The following is a 21,375-nucleotide window of genomic DNA, read 5'->3' as shown; positions in this document are numbered from 1 at the left end:
GAAAAAAGGTCACTCCGTTAGTTTTTGAAAATGAAATCTGCCATGTTTTATTTGCTACAATTATATAATGATAATATACGATATATATAAGAAGAGGAAATGTTGAAAGGATAATGTGACGCATATTGGTCCAATATTAATCAACCTATGTATAATATGATTCAATTATTATTTATGGCAAAAAGGGCACCCTAGCTATGAAGAAGAAAAAGGGCAGGACTTCAAGCCCAGTGTCTGTGCACGCCCCTGAAGAACTGGAAGTCCAGTGTTTCAGGTTTCAAAAGAATGCATATTTTTAGCAAAGTTTTTTTTTTTTTTTTTAAATATCGAGTTTTTAAGAAACATTAATGATTTATTGGAAGCCTTAAAAACATCCGCAGAATTATCTATGACTAGAGAGAATTTCCAAATAGGGAGACTATTGTGTCAACGATGCAGCTCTTTCCGTGGACCCATCCGTTGCTTTCTCTCTCCTCAAGAGCAACAAATATCGTTTGGTGACTTGTCATGGACCTGGCTTACTCGGGGATTAAGCCTACAAACTACTTTGCTGTTCTTGTTGGGGAGGCCTATGGAGGAGCCTAAAAGGTCTGAAAAAGGTGTTTCGCATTGAGTTAAAGATACGGGATTTTTAGGATAGGATATTTATGATTTATTTATTAGAATGAAAATGTTGAAAATGAATAATGTGTATGATAAACAGTACAAAAAAATTATTTCTAATAAAATATAATATATTTTTTTTATTAGTGAAACAAGGCTCTATAGATTTTAGTACATTTTATTTTATTTGGTGTTTCTGTTCAGTTATTTTGTGTTTCCATTTATAGCTGAGAATATTGAACAGGTTTACTTTGTGTCCGTTTCAATTAATCCTTGTTAGTATGAATAGTACCCAGTACAAGTATTAATTACGAAAACCACTTCACGTTAAATTAGAAATATAATGTTTACAACTTCTGCGTGAGGGGGAAAATCTTCCACACGTCCCGAGTAAGCTGGAGGTCGCATCACCCCTTGTTTAGCTTGTGCTAACGCCAAGTTCTTTTCTTTCAGACCAGTCCTTTGTATTCATACGCTGTCGTGGCGTTACGTTCTTTGTTTTTGAGCCATCCCGTCTTTCATAGTCATCATATCACTCCTCTAGTTAGTCATCATATTCCGCCTTCTTCATCGGGCACTTTATCCCTTCTCCTGAAACCGGCGAATGTTGGACTGAAAGGAACGTGTCGAAGGAATCCCCATCTGAAATGAGTCATGAATCAACTCTTTGGTAATCATTTTCTTCTTGAGAATTCGCATATGACAATTTCTTTTCGATTAAAGAAATTGAAATGTATGCGGTATTTCTGACATCTCATCTGTCAAAAAGAAAATTGCAGCTAAAGTCTTATTCCAGTTATGGCAACAACGAGTAACCCTTTATTAGGAAATATCCTTATCCCGAGTTCGGATGCTGTAGGCAAACGTTATCAATAATAAATAACAGTCACTTTATAAAAGAATCATTACAAGTCCTCATCACAAATATAATAACAATAACTCATCTGAATTCTTACATATCCGACGTAAGGAAACGTCGATGAAGTAGTACCTTTTAATTGCTGTCATCCCAAAGGGCAAATCATAGCATTGCGACTGGAGATAAGCGTCCTTGAGCCTCATCTCTGGTGCTCCATGGAGATGCTCCTTCCACTTCAATAAGCCCCTTTCTTTCGCAGTTCCTGAATGAGAGGAAGAAGGAAGCTCCCTGGATTACGTGGAATATTTAAACATCTGAACCATAAGAAGGTGACGAGGGTAAGAAATGACGGTCTGAAAGAGGAGGCAAACCTCTTTGTAAGTTGTGATGATTAGTTTGTACTTTTGGTATGAAAAGGCATACAGCTGAAAATCAGGAAACGAGAGGGTTGTCTAGTTTCTGTAAAAATCTATATACTCACGGACAGGAAAAATTATTAAAAGTTTGCAGGAAAGGAAACTACAAGTATACTACTGACAGGAATGACATTTCAACATTAAAACAAGGAATTAAGGAGAATTCGTTAACTTGCCTTAAAAGATTAGCTAACAAATACATAACATTTTTCGATGTTAAGCTTCCCAGTCATCGAAAGTGAAATCTCTTTGATCATAAGGCTATATACATCATAACGACTCCTTGACAGTCGATAGATATATATACTAAAGAGACAACTACTCATATTTCAGCACTAACCTGGTATCGTAGTGTCCAAGAGGAACCCAAGGAACCCACCAACGAACATCGGAATTTGCAGAATTATGGTAAGTACTTGGTCCGCCATGGGAGACCCGGTATCAATTGCTCCAGAGTTATTTTCCAGCCACTGTAAGAAAGAAATTGTACTGAGGAACCAGGAGGGAAGGTATGTAATGTAAGTATAACTGATTTATACATGTGCCCAAGGTATAAGTGCATGGAGTTTTGAAATATAACAAGGAATGTCTTTTTATAACTGTCTTTCATGTAACATTGCGAACGATGAAAACGATTGGATTCCCGGGAATGTTGTCCGTCTAGCTTTAGGGTAAAAGGGGTGAAAGTAGTCATTCCTGGAGTAAATAGATAGTAAAAGATTTAATTTTTTTTTCTGTTGCTTTCTCACCTTCTTCCTCGTCACGTTGGATGCCGGCCAATTGCCAGTGCAACATTAAATATATTTGATATTGCACACGACCTAAAATTGCAGTTTTTCTGCCCAGCCACTTCTGGAGAAATGAAAAAAAAAGGGGGTGGGGGGCCTTATCCTAACTTTCTTTGTCAGGGAAAAAAAAAAGCCTTTGTCCCTGACTTCTCTCTACTTCACCCATATGTACTAGCTTAACGAATCGAATTCAGCATTACCTTCCTGTTTATACAATAAAAAACTTTTCTTTCAGTTAACACCGTAATTCTTACACATGATAAAGATCTTGGGTAAGACATCTAATATACGCTTTCAAACGAAATTTGTCGTTGAAGATTTTGAGAAATGCACAGAAGACAGAGGACAATCGCCAAGCTTGCAAACTCTTTCTGCTTTCACCTCCCTTCGTGTTTCAAGAGGCAGAACCAGCCTATTCTTTCCTTTGATGTAAGATGCAACTCTTTCCTTTCCCCATCAGTTATCTTCTTGTTTTCGTCGAGCCTGGGCTAGAAAAGGTCATCATCGTCTCCAATGGGTCACGGAAATTTAATCAAAAATAGGATTTTTGTTTTAGATTGCATACACCCATTATAAGGTTCCCAATAACATTTAATATATCAATACAATTTTCCGTCACTATCTGCATAATATGTAGAGTTTTAGGTCGTAGAAAGATCATTATTCGGACAGAGTGATACTGCCGATCTGTTGTCTGATTTCCGGTTAAAATCCTAAAATTTCCTTTGTGAGGTTGCCTTGGTATAGGCTGGTAGCGTTTCGCCCGTGGTTGAGAACAGTTGCTTTATAACGGAACTTGCACCACTTTCCATTAGAGAGAGAGAGAGAGAGAGAGAGAGAGAGAGAGAGAGAGAGAGAAACGAAACAAAAGGCTGTTCATCGACCAACCTTTGGTACAGCGAGGCCGAGGAAAACAGAGAAACCCAAGACAAAGAGGTTTCTGGATGAATTCAAATCAACACACCGAAGAGGCGCCATCCCAGCGGCCGCGATCGTTGCGAATGTGACAATCAATATCCCCGCCAAGACGGGGTCGGGCATAGTCACGATCAGCGCCCCAATCTTCCCGAAGAGACCCGCCAGAATGAGGAAGGCGGCGCTGACCTGGGCAACTCTTCGGCTTCCAACCTGCCGGAACACGAGAGAGAGAACGATTTAGTTATTCCAATATCTTTGATATTATTCGCAATTGCGGGGCCCAGTTAGAAAATTATAGTAATTAACACGATTTTTTTATGTCTAATATAAAAAATGATGATGTTACAAGTGAAAATTTTCTGCTAATATTGTATATATGCATATTAATGTGGAGAATAATATTTCCTTATTCTTCATTTCATGCTTTCGGTAGCGGTTCATTCCTCTTAGAGTACAAAAAAAGGATTCAAACGGTAACTCAGGCGCGGGTCCCTGTTTGATCAAATTGTTCAAATAGGCTTAAAACCGGCCCTGTTTGAAATGTATATTTGTTCTTCATTTTCAATAAATTATGGCTCGAGGAAGAATTACCTTTGTGGCCTCAATTACGCCAACATTCTGAGAGCAGGACACAGTGCCGGTGCCAGTGCCAAAGAATCCAGCTAATAAGCACCCCATGCCCTCTATTCCAATTCCACGGTTGATTGCATTAGCGGGTGGATTGGAGGCCCCTGTGACCAAAGGGGAAAAAATAGCGAGGAGGGATTAAGTGTAACCCATACGTTATTGAAAAATTGCATTGGAGAACCATTTTTCACACCATATGGTTGTAAAATCTAACATGTCATCTAAATTCCACTTAATAAGAACCAGAATTTTAAACTTTCCAACCATATGTCACTCAAAATCATATATTGAAAATGGAATAAGCAAGACATAATTATGAAACTTTTACGTATTAAAATTTCTGACGAAATCTCTCGTTCACCTGACTAACAATACCCGCAGCTCTTCTGACCCACAACAACAAGCTATTAAATGAATGAAGCACCTCACCTGCAACTCTGGCGCATGCGTAGTAGTTGCCGAAGCTCTCGGTAATAGAGGCAATCATTCCGCTCAGTATACCAACGATTCCGGCAACTGAAGCAGTTGGAAACCCCCACTGACCTAAGAAAAAAGGAAAAATATGAGAGAAAAAAAGTAGTGAGAAATACTGAAATGGAGGAGAATGAAAAGTATTTATTTAGAGTTCTGTCTGAATGGCTAGATAATAATAGCTTTCTCAGTTAAGGCGAGTAGACGTTGAATCATAAATAAACGGGGGAAAAATCTCAACCAGAAGCAGTTTCTCTGTACAGAAATATTTAAAAATATGTCAATTGAATGGATGCCTCTTAGCTGAGGAAGTTATTCATCCACAAAAATCTATTAAGGTAACATTTTATGCTCAGAAAGAGAAATGATTCAAAGAAGTATTTGAATAATATTTCTCACTGAGGAAAACTGTTCGAGAGTTAACGTTAACTACAGTAGTTTGACCGGAAATCAGTTAATACAAAAAACCAATGAAACATGATATTAGCATATTAAAATACGTAACATTTAATAGAGAATATTTGGAAAAATTGTTTATTTATGGATAATAAAAGTAAAGCAACCTCAAACTGAGGACCTAGTGATATATAGCGATTCCTTGTGAGTAACGGAATACCCTCATTTATTCCTTGAGAACCTCATCCGTTTAATCAAGATCTTTTTAGTCATATATGTCACAAAATAGGTGAATAACAACACAAACATTTTACCTGGGTAAGGTACCCTGAACACCGGGGAATGACTCAGAAGGGAACCTTTGGCATCTGTGCGTGCTGCAGAGCCCTTTGGTAGAAGATCCCAGGTCGTTAGCATCCAGCAAACAGCCCACGATATGAACACTGCCAGCATCATCTGAGGTACAAAAAATAACTAGATAGAAAAACTAGCCCGTTCCGTTACGAGACGTATGTGTAATTTTGTTTTTCGGTTTCCCGTTTTCTATTTTTTTATTAGGTAGCTGCACTCTCCTATATTTTGGAGTGTGGTTATAACCATATCCAACGTGGCCTTTAAGATAGCTTTAAGTTACTGGCTGAAACAGCTGTCAGCGTAAGGTTTAATAAATGGAGCAGCATTACATGAATTTTTGTCTTTTGGTTCAAAGCTTCAGTCTTGAGGATAAATGGAAGCATAAGGAACTGGGAGAGTGGTTCAAGGGGATGATAAATGGAAAGTGCAATAGTACGTGACAGTAGTGCAATAATATCTCAGATGCGCGGATTTCGAGCTATCAAATTCTTTTTCCTTTTATGGAAAAAAAAACTTTGTCTTAAGGAACTTTTCTAACAAAGATTTAATTAACAAAATTCCTTTAAAATTTCGAAATGATATCACGTAATTAGACTATGAATAGTTTCCTCTCACTTATTGTATAATATACATTTGATCGCAACCCTGGTGCTGGGCATCTAGTAGCAAAAAACAAAACAAAACAAAAAATTGTCCAACACTACATGAAGATCGACTAACTTTTCAACACCTACCGAAAAGCATTTGAAGATCCTGTAACTCGAAAAGGTAAATCCTGTTTTGCGTCTGTAGACTGGAAGAGGAAACTTCACATTTCTCAGGTACTGAGAGAACAGTACTATTAACGCTACGGTCCTACAAAAAATAATAATAATAATAATAATAAAAGAAAAGTACATGACGGCATTGATTAAAATGCTTAGCCTAATGTTCCTTAAAATAGTGAATCGGTAAAACCATTTTTTAAACCTCTACTGGCGACTTGAGTGTATAGCCACGTCACGTCCAACACTCGTGTCTGACATATCAGTCATGTCGTTACTTCAAACTGATGTGATGAGCGTCAAGGTCTAAAGACCTTGATGAGCGTCGGCGTGCTTTCAGAGTTAATAGACGATAAACGATGCAGACACTCAAGAATCAGGGTATAACGCCGTAAATTACCCCGCCAGGGGTGGGGGCAGGGCGGCAACCAGTGGTCAAGTGAAGACACTTTGCGTTATGGCTCCTCCTGAACACCCATTGAACATGTTGGTTTGGGGTGTCATTGTGCAGCAGGTGAAACAAATATTAAGGCAACATAAGAGAAAATACTGGTCTAAGGATTTCCACTAAAAAGGGCTAATGGCATGTAACTGTGAAATACCCAGGCAGCGTTCCCCAAGGTAAGGAGCATGCAATGCAAAAATTGAACTTGGTCTAGAGTTGCCAATTGACATTTGTATTTTAGTCTAGAGTTGCCAATTGACATTTTTTGGGTTATTTGTATTAAATTACAATAATAATAGAGACAATGATATTACTAATACTGGGGCTAAGAACAATGAGAGCAATCGATTAGCGACGACACAAATATGGTGTTGAAAGGCTAGTATTCTTCAGCGGTCCTGAAAGGCCGAGTGTTGCCGAATGTATTCAGTAATTGTCTTTTTTCATAATTATGTATTGTAGCCTCTTTCTTTTATTAATTATCCATTTTGTACCGATTCGATAGCCCTCCTGCCAGCGTGTCTAAAAATGTCACGCGTAAGATGACAGCTGTTTAGACCTATAATGCATGGTGCATGCAGCTGTTGGATGTGGGAATAATCCCGTTTTCTCTTCTGGCATTTAAACTTTCGGCTGGATAATTTGCGGAGCCCCGACCTTATCAAAACCTAGGTTTTATGAAGGCTATGATAGACATGTCGATGTTTTAAATCATACGAAAATAATAAATTGAGTGGATTTCTTTTTAGACAATACATTCAAAATATATGGTTTCTGCTAATGCATATGTAGAAGTAATCGTTATGGCAGGTAAGCATTAACCAAATCCTCGCAACTAGCACAGTTAAATGCATAGTCTTCTGATTTCAGTTTTCCTCTTGGTACTACGGGTATCTCCTCATTGTTTTTGAAATACTCAGATGGGAGTTGCTTATTTCCCGCATTTCAACTAATACAAATGCAATGGTCAAATTAGTCATACTGTTGTAGCCTCAGTCTGCACTGTAATCGAAACTGACGGTGTCGGGATCATGCCACGAGCCCATGCCTGACTTTTCATCATGCGACTAGAGTCTTATGTCGTAGTGTGGACGGGGCCTTTACTTAAGAGACAGATTGGTTATGATGCAAATAATGTAACTTGTTATGGTTATTCGATGACGAGAAACAAAGCGGCTTTTAGCATTCTTGAGATTTGGAGCAGCTTAAGGTATTAACCCGCTATGTATCCACCTTTATGCGTCACATACTCCGAGGTGCTATATAGTACTAAACATGGCGGAAGCTCCTTGGTACGAGGTGTTTAGTACTAGCACCCAGGGGATCAACATAGTATTATATACACCCATTTCTATATTGTGTGGTCGACAACATATATTACATGGGCGCCCGCACGTAGGTGCAAAGGGGCCACTGCCCACCCCCTTGATATCCGGGGAAACAATTTATATAAAATATATAAAACTGCTTTATTCATTAAAGAAACGAAGTGGATATTTTGTCGTGAGACAAATTTCAACGCTTTTGCTGTGAACGTAACGATGTGTTTTTCGCGTTTTCGTAGTTTTTTTTATTTTATTTTTTTTTATTTACTAATATATATTACATACAGTGTAGTATTATATTACATAAGTAGTAAAAGGCTTGTAAGATATAATGGTGTTTTAAGTAATAATTTTGGATTTAGGACCTTTATTAAGTCCAGTGTTATGGCGTCATGACGTCTTGACTGACGTACCAATTCTAGATAAATTGTCATACTTGACTTCCTTGCAGGAAGTTGTAACACTCATATGTACACATTACATGTCCGGGAAGTTTAAAAGTGATTCGTGTAATTGTTATAATAGTAATGCTTGCACAATATCTTGATTACTTCATATTTTGTAGTGTCCGCACTCGGATGTGTGTGGCAGTCAGATGTACATACAATAAAGCTGGAAAGTTGTTCCCGCCACATATTCGTTACTTAGATGGAGTTAACCATTCACAAGTATATTTTAAGTGGTATTTTAGGTGAATTTAGACAATGTGTATAATTACAATCAAATAAGCACTGTGGAGTTTCAGTTGTGATGTCAATAAGGTTTAAACCACGGATTACAAGTTAAAAACGTATTTCAGTCATTACCCTCGGGAATTCTGTCTCATACTTTCACTAGTTAAGCCACAAAATTATGTTTTATTGTGCTGATTACAACTAAAATCCTAAGTAATACTGATAAACATTATATATATGCAAGTAGTGTTCAGTACACCGTTAAATGAGCGCTGGGAAGGAAGTGTCCAAACCCGGCTAAGGGTGCATCGTTATTTGGTGGGACGCCACATTGGATTCAGAACTGCCTTGTACACTTATTTTACGAAGACTTCACATGCTTATTACAGTTCGTATGACAGTTTCCTGTATCCCATTTTGTTTATAAAACTTCTGTCTCTTAAAGGTTTGCTTAAAGGGTTCATTTTGTTGTTGTTTAACCAATTAAATATCGAGTCAAATACGTAGCCAGCCGTGGCAGGGCAAAATATTCACTGCCCTAGAGAAATGCAGGCACTAATACTGTTTTTGGAATGAACCTGCTAGTTCAAAGGGTCAGCAGTGCTTGTTTGCTTGATACCGGAAACTATCAATGTATATATTAATATTTGCCCGCCGTTGTATAATATGCTTGTCTGCTTGATACCAGAAACTATCCTTGTATGTAATTATATTTGCCCGCCATTGGAAAATATGCTGTTTGCGTCCTTTCTTAGCTTATATAATAAACGATATCTTGGTGCGGCCGGCTACTTTACTTAGCATGAAATTACCCCGGACTTGGACAAGGGTGGATATATCTATTATATATATATATATATATATATATATATTATATATGATATAATATATATCTTAAATATAGATTAATAAAATATATATTATATAATTATATAAATTTATATAGTATATATATTCATATAATTATATATTATAATATTAAATAATATATAAAAATAATATATTTATATATATAATATTATTATATAGATATATATATAATATTATGATTATATAATATTATATATATATATATATATAATATATATAGATAATATATAATTATATAATTTATTAATATATATAAAATATATATATATAATATTTAGATATATATATAGATATTTATATATATATATAATATTATTATATCTATATATATATATATATATATAATTAAATATAATCTATAATTATATATTTATAATATATATTTATATTTATAGAATATTAATGTATATATATATTAATATTATATATATATATATATTATATATTTATATATATTTAAATATATATATATATGATATATATTATATTATTATTAAATAATATTATATTATATATATATATTATATATTGATATATAATATATATATATATATATTTATATAGATAATATATATATATAGAATATATATATATATATATATATATTATATACTATTTATATATAGAGTAATATATAATATATATAAATATCTAATTATAATATATATATAATATATATATATATATATATATTTATATATATATATATATATATATATATATCCTATATATTATATATATTATATATATATCTATATATATTAATATATATATATATATATATATATATATAGATATATATTATATATATATATACCGGGTTAATACCGCAGTTCAGTAAATGGCTCAGTCAGGAGGAATATAAAGTTAACTTTTAATCCAATTAAAATTTTAGTGATTAACCAGTCTCGCAGTGTTCCCATATCCTTTTAAGAATGGCAATCCTGATTTAGTCATCGTCGAAGCTTACTTGCTTCATGTTCAGTTAATATTAGTTCAGTTGATCTTAGTTCACGGACTGTCCCGATAGGACTTTTGAGTGGTTGATTTTTGTGAGCTGCCCGAGAGCAAGAAACGGTTCTGACATTGAAAGACCAGTTGAATCTGGAGCGAACAGTTGATATCCAAATTTCAGCTCCTAAACGTTTATTCACCTCTTGTTCGGCATTTCATACATGAGTTTGGCGTGACTGTAGTTTTAGTATTCATTGGAACTGCTCCATTTTAGGGAAACAGGTTATTAGTTGAAAAATGAGTTTATATACGTACGTATGTGAATTGCGTGTAAGTTTTTGCGTGCGCATGAAACTAACCGTATGTATGGAGCACAAAAACATATAATGGTTACTTACAAGGAAGATATTCCCCAGTGTTTTGCTGCTTGCTGTGCGGTCAGATCAAAGAGCGATAGACCTACTAAAGATGAGGTAGGAACGACAGTTAAAGGAGAAATCCAGGACTGTAGCACGGAAATCATTCCTGAAAAAAAAAAGGGGCACCGTATGTTAAAGAATAAAACCCATTGCAATGTAAAAAAAAAAGGGGGGGGGGGGTGGGTTCTGTTTCAAGAAATGAAAATAGGAAAGAAACTGGTGTATATATAGTGTTGTTTTGCAGGTTAATGAAGGGAAGGGTTTCGTTCGATGATCACCAAATACTCGTGTTTTCATTATTTAGCAACAGATTTCTCATAAAAGATTAAGCAAAAAAGTCATGGAAAAAAAGGTGTCCCTGTCATGACCAAAACCCCGGTTATTTAGTGATTCATAGATAATTATGTCGTTCGTCACTTTATGAAATCAATTTAATTAACTTGGTTTTTCAATAGAAATGCGGCTGTGTTTTATCAATTTCGAAAATTCGAGGAACAAAAAGATAATTTGAAAAGAAGCTCTTGCTAAGTCTTACGCAAAAATAATGTTGGGAAATGAGTATAAGGTTGTGATAATATAAGCTGAAAACTTTGATCAGCTGTTAGAATATATAGTCGTCTATAACTTGGAACGTTTAATTATTTTAAAATTATAACTTTAACTCAATTGAGTTTTTCTATGTTTATAAGGGTGTATCAGTATACCTGCCCTAAGTGTAACTCTGGGACATATTCATAAATATACATACAAAACCTCTCGAGTTCAAATTATATATTGTTTTCTTAAGCTAATCCTGCGTACCTGAGACTCCAACTACTATTTGGAGAAGAGAGGCCACAGCAATTGATCCTTGTACATCCCGGATGCGAACTTGCCATGCCTCCTCCCTCTCGGATTCTGTCATGTTGGCCATGGGAAGAGCGGAGCAGGGCTCGTAAATGGTCGTTAGGAGAACTATCGTAGGAACCAAGATTGTGAAACATCCCCCTTGGACGATTGGTAGTCTGGGAGGGGAAGGAGGAATATAAATTAACACACGTACAAACAACTATTGCGAAGCGCATGCAAATGCATGTTAGTTTTACTGTGATATGGTTTGGTTTATCTGGGTTTTAAACGCAGACATAAGGAAGATGTTTTCGAGGAGTATAGGGACCGTCACTTTATTTTTTGTTGGTTATAAAATTCAAATATGTCTGGGTTGATTGGGGTGGTTGGCCGCCTTCCTTTCAGGCGACGTGTGACCCGAAGGGAGTGTTCGGTGATGAGGCCACTACCATATCAGATATTTTCTTAATGTGGAAAAAAAATTGCAGTGTTCGTTCTAGTTACTACTTTAGGATTAGCATCCTACTACCCCTACTTCCTGCATTTGTCTGTATAATATGTTTGTGTATCTCCTTTTATCCTTCTGTCATCTTTATATATTTCCTTGAAACCTGGGTCAGATAAAGGCAACTGATTTTTGTCTCTTAAGATCTTCGCATAGAATGCAAGAATTCACTCTTCCTTAAGTCATAAATTAAAATCTTTTTCACAATAGATCCATTTATTCGCGTAAATTTTCTTTTAAAACAGGCCTATTCATTCTAAACTTTTTACTTTTCTTGTCATTTAACCATCTTAATATTTTTAACTTTAAATTGCCAAAGGTACTTACACACACTTTTACATTTGATGAGCAATCAACGTTTGTTACCTGACACCAAAGGTGGTCTGTAGTAAAGTCACGAGACCTAAGTGAAAGAACACCGTGGATACCAGAGCACCCCTCGCTGGGTCATCTTCGGCCATACACAGGAAACTCGATATGATGATAGGGATGACAATCGTTGCACCCGCCATGGTCAGGCAGTGCTGGTGGGAAGGTAAGAGGCGGTTAAATGGGGTCATATCTCGTAAAACTGCAGTATCTTGAAATTTAATCAGCATTGTTGAGTAGCTGAAGGTATATTTTTTCTTTGTTTTGCCAGAGAGTCGTATTATTATAGTTGGTTATAACCATGTTGTTGTTTTTGGTAAGATGTCTGAAAAAATAATTCTATACAGCAGTAGCTGCAAGATATTGCTGACATTAATACCAGCAAAGTTTTGTTAAAGTAAGAAATAAACTCTGTAGAAAAGCACAAGAACCGAGCACGTTTATGCTAATTTGAAGCGTTAACTGGACATTAGTTAAAGGAAACCACTGTACTCCGTTTCCTCACCTGGAATCCGAAGAAAATGGAGAAATACCAGGGTGGAACATCTTCGACTTTGTAGTGGATATCTTCACTTTCGTTTGAATTCAGAGATGGAGTATCATGATCACTTATTTCCCTAAGAAGAAAAAAATAATTTTTTTGTCATCATGAAAACATCCTCAAAGTTATGAAATTTTTTTTTAGCAAGCATCGTTACGTTTCATTCTAAGCCAGTAAATGGAGTTTATTAAGTTTCAGACAGAAAAACGTTTCTTACTGTAATATAGTTTCATGACACACTAGTTTTTATGTGAATTTTGTCCTTTATTTCTGTTTTACCAGTCCTTAAATAGCAGTGGTAACTTATAAAAGAAGTTCAGGAAAGAAAAAAGAACACAAACAAAAATTGTTTTATCTTGTTTAATATAAACATTGATTGAAGCATATTTATTATATATATAGTATTTTGCTTGGTACAAATTCAAAATGCATTAAGTTCTAGTAATGAACTGCTTACATATAAAAACTTGATTGAAGAACCATCGAACCAAATACAAATTGATTCGACTAATGTACAAATTCTGTGCGGATCACCTTCTTTAGTCAATGGGTGTAAAAATCATTGCTAGTTAGAAGTAGAAGTAACTAGAAATAGTGGTTTTTCAAATCAAGTTCCTTTAACCCATGGTAAATTTGTCTTGTTTTTTATACTCTCCTCAGTATTAATCTTCCTTCTGTGAAGGTTTAAATTCATAATCGTTGTTAATTTTTTAAAAACATTCACAAGTCCAATGACAGACCCGTAGTCCTTTAGAACCTTTCACTAACACACACACACACACTACGATACCTTTTTCAAAGAGGGAGACTTTGCTTGCCATAAGAACATCACGAACGGGACTACTTCAGGTATTTTCTTCATTCGTTGATGTTCCCCAGACTTTCGTGAATTTGAATATCTTTTTCTTTCTCAGTTCTTGTTTCGAGACTTTGCTGCCTTCATTTATATGCAGAAGTTCTTTGTATAAGAGATGTGAAGAAGTATCGCATTGAGCAACAATATTTCAGTTTGTGGCCAACTTCTGCAATAACATTAAAAAATCGAGACTTATTTACTCTTTGCTACATCTGACGTCCCTAAAGTTTTCATCTCTGTGGTCTTATGACGTAGTTTCATTTACGTAATGGGTTATCCGATCAGGTCTTCGGCTTGAAATTTGAGTACTATGCGACTTACATGACGAAGTAACTCGTAAGAAGCCTTCGGTTGAGCCTTAAAGTTTTGTTTTTGAGCATATTTCTCCTTTCCTATTCAGTCATGTTTTTTTACTGTGGATGGAACTGAATTTTAGCCCCACTCACTTTTTCCAGAAAATTAGACTGTTATTAAGTTTCAGGTTCTTACGTTGAGCCACCCTGGTTACAAGGCCTGTTCTACCGTTTCCCCTCTCACTCAATTCTAACTCATTTTTATCATTTTGATCCTAAGAAGCTAATTGATTATTGTACATATACATATACTTACTGACTCTGCAGAAGAGGTGGCGGAGAGGCGTCGTTGTCATCTGATGCAATCGACATCGTCGCCGATTTTGGATCTGAAATTTATATATGAATGAAGTTATATATATATATATATATATATATATATATATATATATATATACACACACACACACACACACACATATATATATATATATTATATATATATATATATATATATATATGTGTGTGTGTGTGTGTGTATGTGTGATATGTCATAAGATTTGAATGTTACGTAAAGAAAAATAAATTGCTTGCACATCACCATATTCAAAGCATCCTGCAGTGAAAAGAATAAGCATTCTGCATGATAATGATTTCGGTAATAACGAAAGATCGGGATTTGGATTATAATAGAGACATATATATTTTATGTATATCGTATGTATTTATATATAATATATAATATAATGTATAATATATAATGTATTGGTAATATATAATAATATATATTAATATTATATATAAGATATAGGTAATATATTGTATTTATAATAAACGATTAATATATGTATCTTTATAAATATTATATAATATATATATAATATATATATAAGATAGGTATATATAATAATATATTAATAATTTATAATTATATAATATATATAATATATAAGATATATAATGTTATATATATTGCTATATATATTTATATATATATATATATTTATTCTATATATTAGTATATTTCTAATAACAGAAATCTGGATTTGTCATATAATCTATAATAATATATTCTATAATTATATATATATAATTATATATATATAATTCCTGTTATCTCTATAATATAATATATATATATATATGAATAGAATATATGTATATATATATGTATGATTATTATATAATATATATTATAATTATATATATATTATGTTATATAATATATATATATATATTAATATTATTATATAATATATTATATATTTAGGTATATAATAAATATAATATATATATATAATCTTATATATGGTGTATATATATATTATATATATATCTATATATATAAATATATATATACTATATAGGTATGTTATATATATAAAGATATAAGATATAGATATATAATCTATATATTTATATATACTATAATATTTTGGTATATAACTATATATATATATATATATATATACCTAATATATCGAGAATATATACGTATATATATAATATATATATATATATAGATATATATATATAGGATATATATATATATAATATATATATATATATATATATATATATCTAATATATACCAAGAATATATACTATATATATATATATAGATATAATAATTATATATATATATATATATGATATATATATATATATTATATAGTTATGATTAATTATGGGTAGCTCTACAGAGTAGTGTTAAATAATGATAAAATGCTTAATTCGAGGCATATTCATGTCCTAATTCTGAGTTCTTTGTTTTGCTGGAATAAAAGGCGCATTGATCTTCATAATCTTTCTCATACGTTTAATGTTATGGCATATCAGAAATAAAATCGTTAATAAGTCGAACAAATTGGGACCAAATTTATTGAGCAATTTTGTTTACTTTAGAATCGCCCTTAGCTTTTTCACCAGAAACCGCGCCTGAATGGTAATGGAAGGGTAACTGGTCTATTTACTCTGTGTTGCCTGCGTACAAGGTTGGTTTCTGCTGAAAAAGAAATTGGTTAAGGCCATTGACAAGGCGAACATAGCTCGACCTATGCTAACTTATCTCATTTAATATGTACACTCTCGTTAAACCTTTCAGCAGAATCTTACAATCTTTAATATGTGGTATGCTTATACAAATATGTGCTAAATGTGTTCTATAAATTCGACTTTAAAGTTCTCGAATAAAATTGAAGTGTGGGAGATGGTTTTCTCTAATAACAAAACCAGAGTTTACTTCGAAAGAAAACGGACTAAACGCCCTAACTCTAGTAAATTGAATAGTATTTTTGGGGAGGGGGGCTTGTGGCGGGCGGGGGCGAACGAGTGTTCTTTTCATCAGTACGTCTCTCTCTCTCTCTTCCTCTATCTCTCTCTCTCCTCTCAGCTCTCCTCTCCTCGTCTCTCTCTCTCTCTCTCTCTCTCTCTCTCTCTACCCCAGCAGGCGCTGATGAGTAGTAGGACAAAACTAACTTTGGATTTTGCAATCACGAATCGAGCACTGCATCAGAGATGTGTATTTCTTGTGATAGAAGTTCACTCTCGACGTGGTTCTGAAGTCACGTAAAGCCGTTGGTCCCGTTTCTGAATAACCACTGGTTCTATGCAACGTAAAAACACCATGCAAACAAACAAACTGCATCACTCACCCACTTTATCTTATTATATCCTCCAAAGGTTGCAGTAGGTTAACATGTTTTTAATATTTAGTGTATATATGATATATTTATTATGCAATTATACATACATGCATATATATATATACATATATATATATATATATATATATATATATATATATATATATATATATATATATAAATAATGTGTGTGTGTGTGTTTGTGCATTTTCCTACGTGGAATACAGCTGAATAACATATCTTCGTGTCAAAGATTACCAGTATTATATGTATATATATATTCTAGCCCAATAAGAGAGTTTCAGTTACATATCCCTGGCGAGAACCAGCTGATGTGATAGGTGGCTCTGCTGTGTTTGCCTTAGCATTGATATGCGTACCTGGTAATTAGTCGGCGTAGTGGTTGAAAATACAGTGGAAAAGGCATGGGGCTAGCAGTCCCAACCTCAAAAAGTCTTGCTAAGAGCCAGAAGGTAATCATAGTCCGGAGCCGCCTCCTGCTTTGGTGGTATATATATATATATATATATATATATATATATATATATATATATATATATATATATATATATATACATCATTAGGTAAGTCTCAGGTAAAAGGTATAACTTTTTAAATAAGATCGTTCATTAAGTTAATCCAGTGTGAAGATGAGAGAGAGAGAGAGGAGTTCAAAGTAAGTAAATGTTTTACCTTGGAAATAGAAATGGGAATACATTCACCAACCGTTAAAATTCGACATCTTACACATACCCCGAGAGTGGAATTTGACATAACGAAATACTGAACTTAATATTGCCTCAAAATAAGTTAGATTCGGCGTCCCCTTTCATATTGTGAGAACCAAGTAGTAAAAAAAATCAAGTATACAAGAAAACCAAATCTGTATCAGTAGTGTAGACCTGGAAAAATTATAATAAAGTATTCTATATATAACTCATCATAATTATAGTTATTGTTCGAGTAAAGTATTTTGTTTCCCAAATTCTCTCACTTTATCCTGAAACAAGAAAGAGAACAGTTACGTTTTTGTACGCTTGCTACGATGAGTAGATATATATTATAAGGTTAATATTTTGTGGATGAAATGGTCATATCAGTAGTTTTGTAATGACTGGGGAAAGTGGGAGGATCAACTTTATAATATTTCTTTATTAGCTCTTTCCTCAGCTAACGGCCGTTTTGATAGCATTATTTGCATGTTTATTTTCTGAATAAATAGAAATAACCAGCTCCTTAAGTTATCACAGACTAGCTTTTTAGAGTTTGGTGTAAAGAATTTGTCATGATTTTCAAGCCAGTATAGTAAATGAATATTTGTAGTTATGTTTGCACTTCACTTTTAGAGTATTTTATCTTAATATGAAGAAATTTTGCATAAAGGTAAATGTAGTTTAAAAGTATGAAATAAAACAAGAATTACCTGAAAAGCCAGATTCTGATTAGGCCTTTCAGTACAAGAAATAATGATGGAGTTGAACACCTCCATGAACATAATTTCTGTAATGCAAGGTGATAGCTACTGGTGTTTGTCTTGGGATAGCCTTTGATTTGATAAATTTTATAATTGCATTTGCTTTCCACCTGCACAAGCAGAATCCTCTGTTATCACTTTGTTTATAGTACTCCACTTTTGGGAGGACATTATGAATGAAAGCAACAAGTGCTTTTCTCAAGAAACGTAAGTCATCTGTGGATTCAGGAAGGCCACCAAGTGCGAAAATAATAAGCTTTGAAAACTGATCGACTGAGTGAAATGAAAGACTAGACGTGGTAAGAGGAGATAAAAGGGAAACTCGGTGTGCGCCAAGGGAGCGATGCGTTCGTAAAACTAATCCCTGCTTGATGCGTCATCGGCTAAAAGCAGGTAGTACACGGTTTCACATTTTCAGTGGACAGCCTCGGTATTATATGGCCTTAGAGTATCAAACGTTAGTTACCTGTCTACCAAAATAATCTTTTAACCTAACAAGTAAATGAAAAAAGCCACCTGAAAATATTGCAATTATGGTTTCAGTCTGTCGTACCTCAAATAATAGAAATTTCTTTTATGATTTGCTCTCCAAACAAGCAAGAACGGAGTGACTTGTTATGATGGCAAATGTTGAATTTTCCTCGTAAGAGGGGAGTGCTGTCAGGGCACCTCATGTGGTGCCCTGTAGGCATTACGAAGGGTGTTTGCGTGTCCTTTCGGAACCTAGTTGCACCCACTTTTAGCATTTTACTTTACCTCCATTCCCACTTCGTTTCTTCAATCTTGCTGACCAGCCTATATAATTATAATTTCTTAGTGCAATTGTGGGGCTTCGTACAGTTCCACCTTCAGATCCTAGTCAATACTTCATCTCTATATTCTGTATCGCCTTTACCTTGCGGTCCAACCATCCCTACTGCTACTTTTCACCGTCGGAAGCACTTCATGTACGAAAATGTCGAAGTACGCGGCTTAACAGACTTAATTTCATAAACCAAAAGGATTCACTTCTTATAGGTGAAATTTGGGAAACATTAAAAAGAATATGAGTGGCTACAGTTGACCTTTAATTAATGATTAGTCCAAGTTATCAGATTAATTTGAAATATGAACGAGTATACAAACTTATCGCATTAGTTGCTAAATCGCGTGTTTTCCCCTCCCTAATGATGTAATGATGTAATGATGTAACAGTTTATTACAGATATTACGGAGAAACGGTTCCCATGGTGAAAGTAAGCGATAAACCATATTCCCTCACAGCGGAACTGTTACAAAGAAGAGAGAGAGAGAGAGAGAGAGAGAGAGAGGGCGGGATTTATATCGCAGAATACTACGTAGAACATGCTAATTTCCCAGGTATATATTCCTCGTGTTTAACTATTAGACCAAAAAGAACAATAAACCGCGTGTGAAACGAAAGACAACAAACAAATGCAGCTTTATTCACATTCCTCATAATGTTAGAAACTTTATCCAATCAGCGGCTTCGACAGTCTTCGAGTAACACGAGAAAGACTAGAGTGCGGGTGATGCGCTGCTCTCACCCATTTTCACCCAAGAGGGTAATTCATTCTCAAAAGTAACTCTGGAAGCTTGTTTAACGATGTTGAACCTTTCTTTGGAACCTTTGTCTGGCGTTAGACTAAGAGTTAATACGTTAGGTGAGACCTTTAAAAGACTTTTGATGAATGAAGTTATTGCAGCTGTATATTATACTCGTACATATGTCTTAAAAAAATCTAAATGTTATATAGTAATTGAGTATATTGAATTAGTAAGAAATAAATGATCGTAACTTCATTTCTTAAAAATTGCCATTTATCCTGCGATTATTCGTTAATTTCCACCTTTGTTTATGTTTAATGAAGTCTAGGTATAGCTGAAGTTGAAATACATCAGATATTCGCTAATAATTTGCTTGGTAAATTTCCAAGAGCTGTCGATGAACTTCGGTAATGTCTTACCAAAGTTCATCAACCGCTCTTGAAAATTTACCAAGCAAATTATTAGCGAACATCTGATGCTTTTTAACTCCAGTTATACCTGGATTTCACTAAAAATAAACAATGACGCAAATTAACGAGTAATCGCAGGATTAATGACAATTTAAAAAAAATTAAGTCATGATAATTTATTTGTTACGAATTTAATATGCTCCATTACGTAATATGCAGGCATATGCATAATGCAACGTATAGTTGCGATAGCTTCATTTAAATATGCATATATATGTATATGTTTATATATTTATATATATACACAGACTGTTAGAAATATATCAGTTCAATTTCACCTCATAAACAAGTAAACGAACACCTGCAATAGCACTGAATCACGAGTTAGAAACATTAATGAATTGACATCAGATTGTCTGAGGTATTCCTTCCGATGAAAAATCTCGCACAGCTTAGCAACTCAAAAGATACCCAGAGATTTGAAGTAAACAAAACTTCACTTCACCCACCTGTTTCTGACAGGAGTCTCGGGGCGCCTCCTGTGTAAGCGGTAGACTGTGTACAAGTGCTCAGTTCCTGCTTATGAACTCCACTGGCCTGCTGACTGAGTTACCTAATACAGCAGTGCAGGCCAACGGCCTTTGTATTGTGCTGTTACATCTCGGGCCCTAGTTAATCATATGTATATATGTACGTATGCACATGTTTACGTACTTTTTAAATGCATTTATGAAATTTGATATAAAAACCTATATGATGCATCTTGCATTTATGTGCATATTTGCGCATCCATTTTAGAGAGAAAATCAAGCTGGTATACGATGCAGACCAAAGATCTAAAATGAATATATAATTAATCTTAAGTACCTTTCCTTGACCATTTCATGGAAGCATTATTAAAAATACTGGCAAAATAAACACACACAGAAAAAAAGCGTATAATGCTTCTGTTGCAATTTGTGTTTGGTTACACATTTATCTCCTTTCATGTAACTGTCCTTTGATGACTTTATATATAAAGAG

At 34.1% G+C, this 21,375-nt stretch overlaps 1 protein-coding gene and 1 long non-coding RNA gene across 3 annotated transcripts in view; one reads left to right on the top strand and one right to left on the bottom strand.

Annotated features, from left to right (window-relative positions):
* Nucleotides 1–765: 765 nt before the first annotated feature.
* Nucleotides 766–20,956, bottom strand: LOC135196252 (solute carrier family 23 member 1-like). The gene is made up of 14 exons (XM_064222937.1): nt 20,862–20,956; nt 14,592–14,664; nt 13,091–13,202; nt 12,583–12,740; nt 11,685–11,887; nt 10,863–10,989; nt 6,167–6,287; nt 5,393–5,534; nt 4,641–4,754; nt 4,176–4,315; nt 3,555–3,794; nt 2,219–2,348; nt 1,595–1,724; nt 766–1,245 (listed from the first exon to the last, which is right to left on the bottom strand). Exons 2-14 carry the CDS (start codon nt 14,645–14,647, stop codon nt 1,155–1,157), a joined length of 1,764 nt encoding a protein of 587 aa, XP_064079007.1. The 5' UTR covers nt 14,648–14,664; nt 20,862–20,956; the 3' UTR covers nt 766–1,154.
* The window catches only part of LOC135196256 (uncharacterized), an 82,430-nt gene continuing 67,353 nt past the window's right edge, over nt 6,299–21,375 (top strand). The window contains exon 1 of one of the 2 annotated variants that reach the window (XR_010310355.1): nt 6,299–6,817. This is a non-coding gene — a long non-coding RNA (uncharacterized LOC135196256). The remainder of the gene's footprint in view (nt 6,818–21,375) is intronic. The other variant, XR_010310354.1, reaches the window with a different exon arrangement.

The sequence above is a fragment of the Macrobrachium nipponense genome, chromosome 17 (genome assembly GCF_015104395.2).
Source record: "Macrobrachium nipponense isolate FS-2020 chromosome 17, ASM1510439v2, whole genome shotgun sequence".
NCBI lineage: Eukaryota > Metazoa > Arthropoda > Malacostraca > Decapoda > Palaemonidae > Macrobrachium > Macrobrachium nipponense.
Note: the sequence above shows the minus strand (reverse complement) of the source record. Positions and strands in the feature narration are given on the sequence as shown.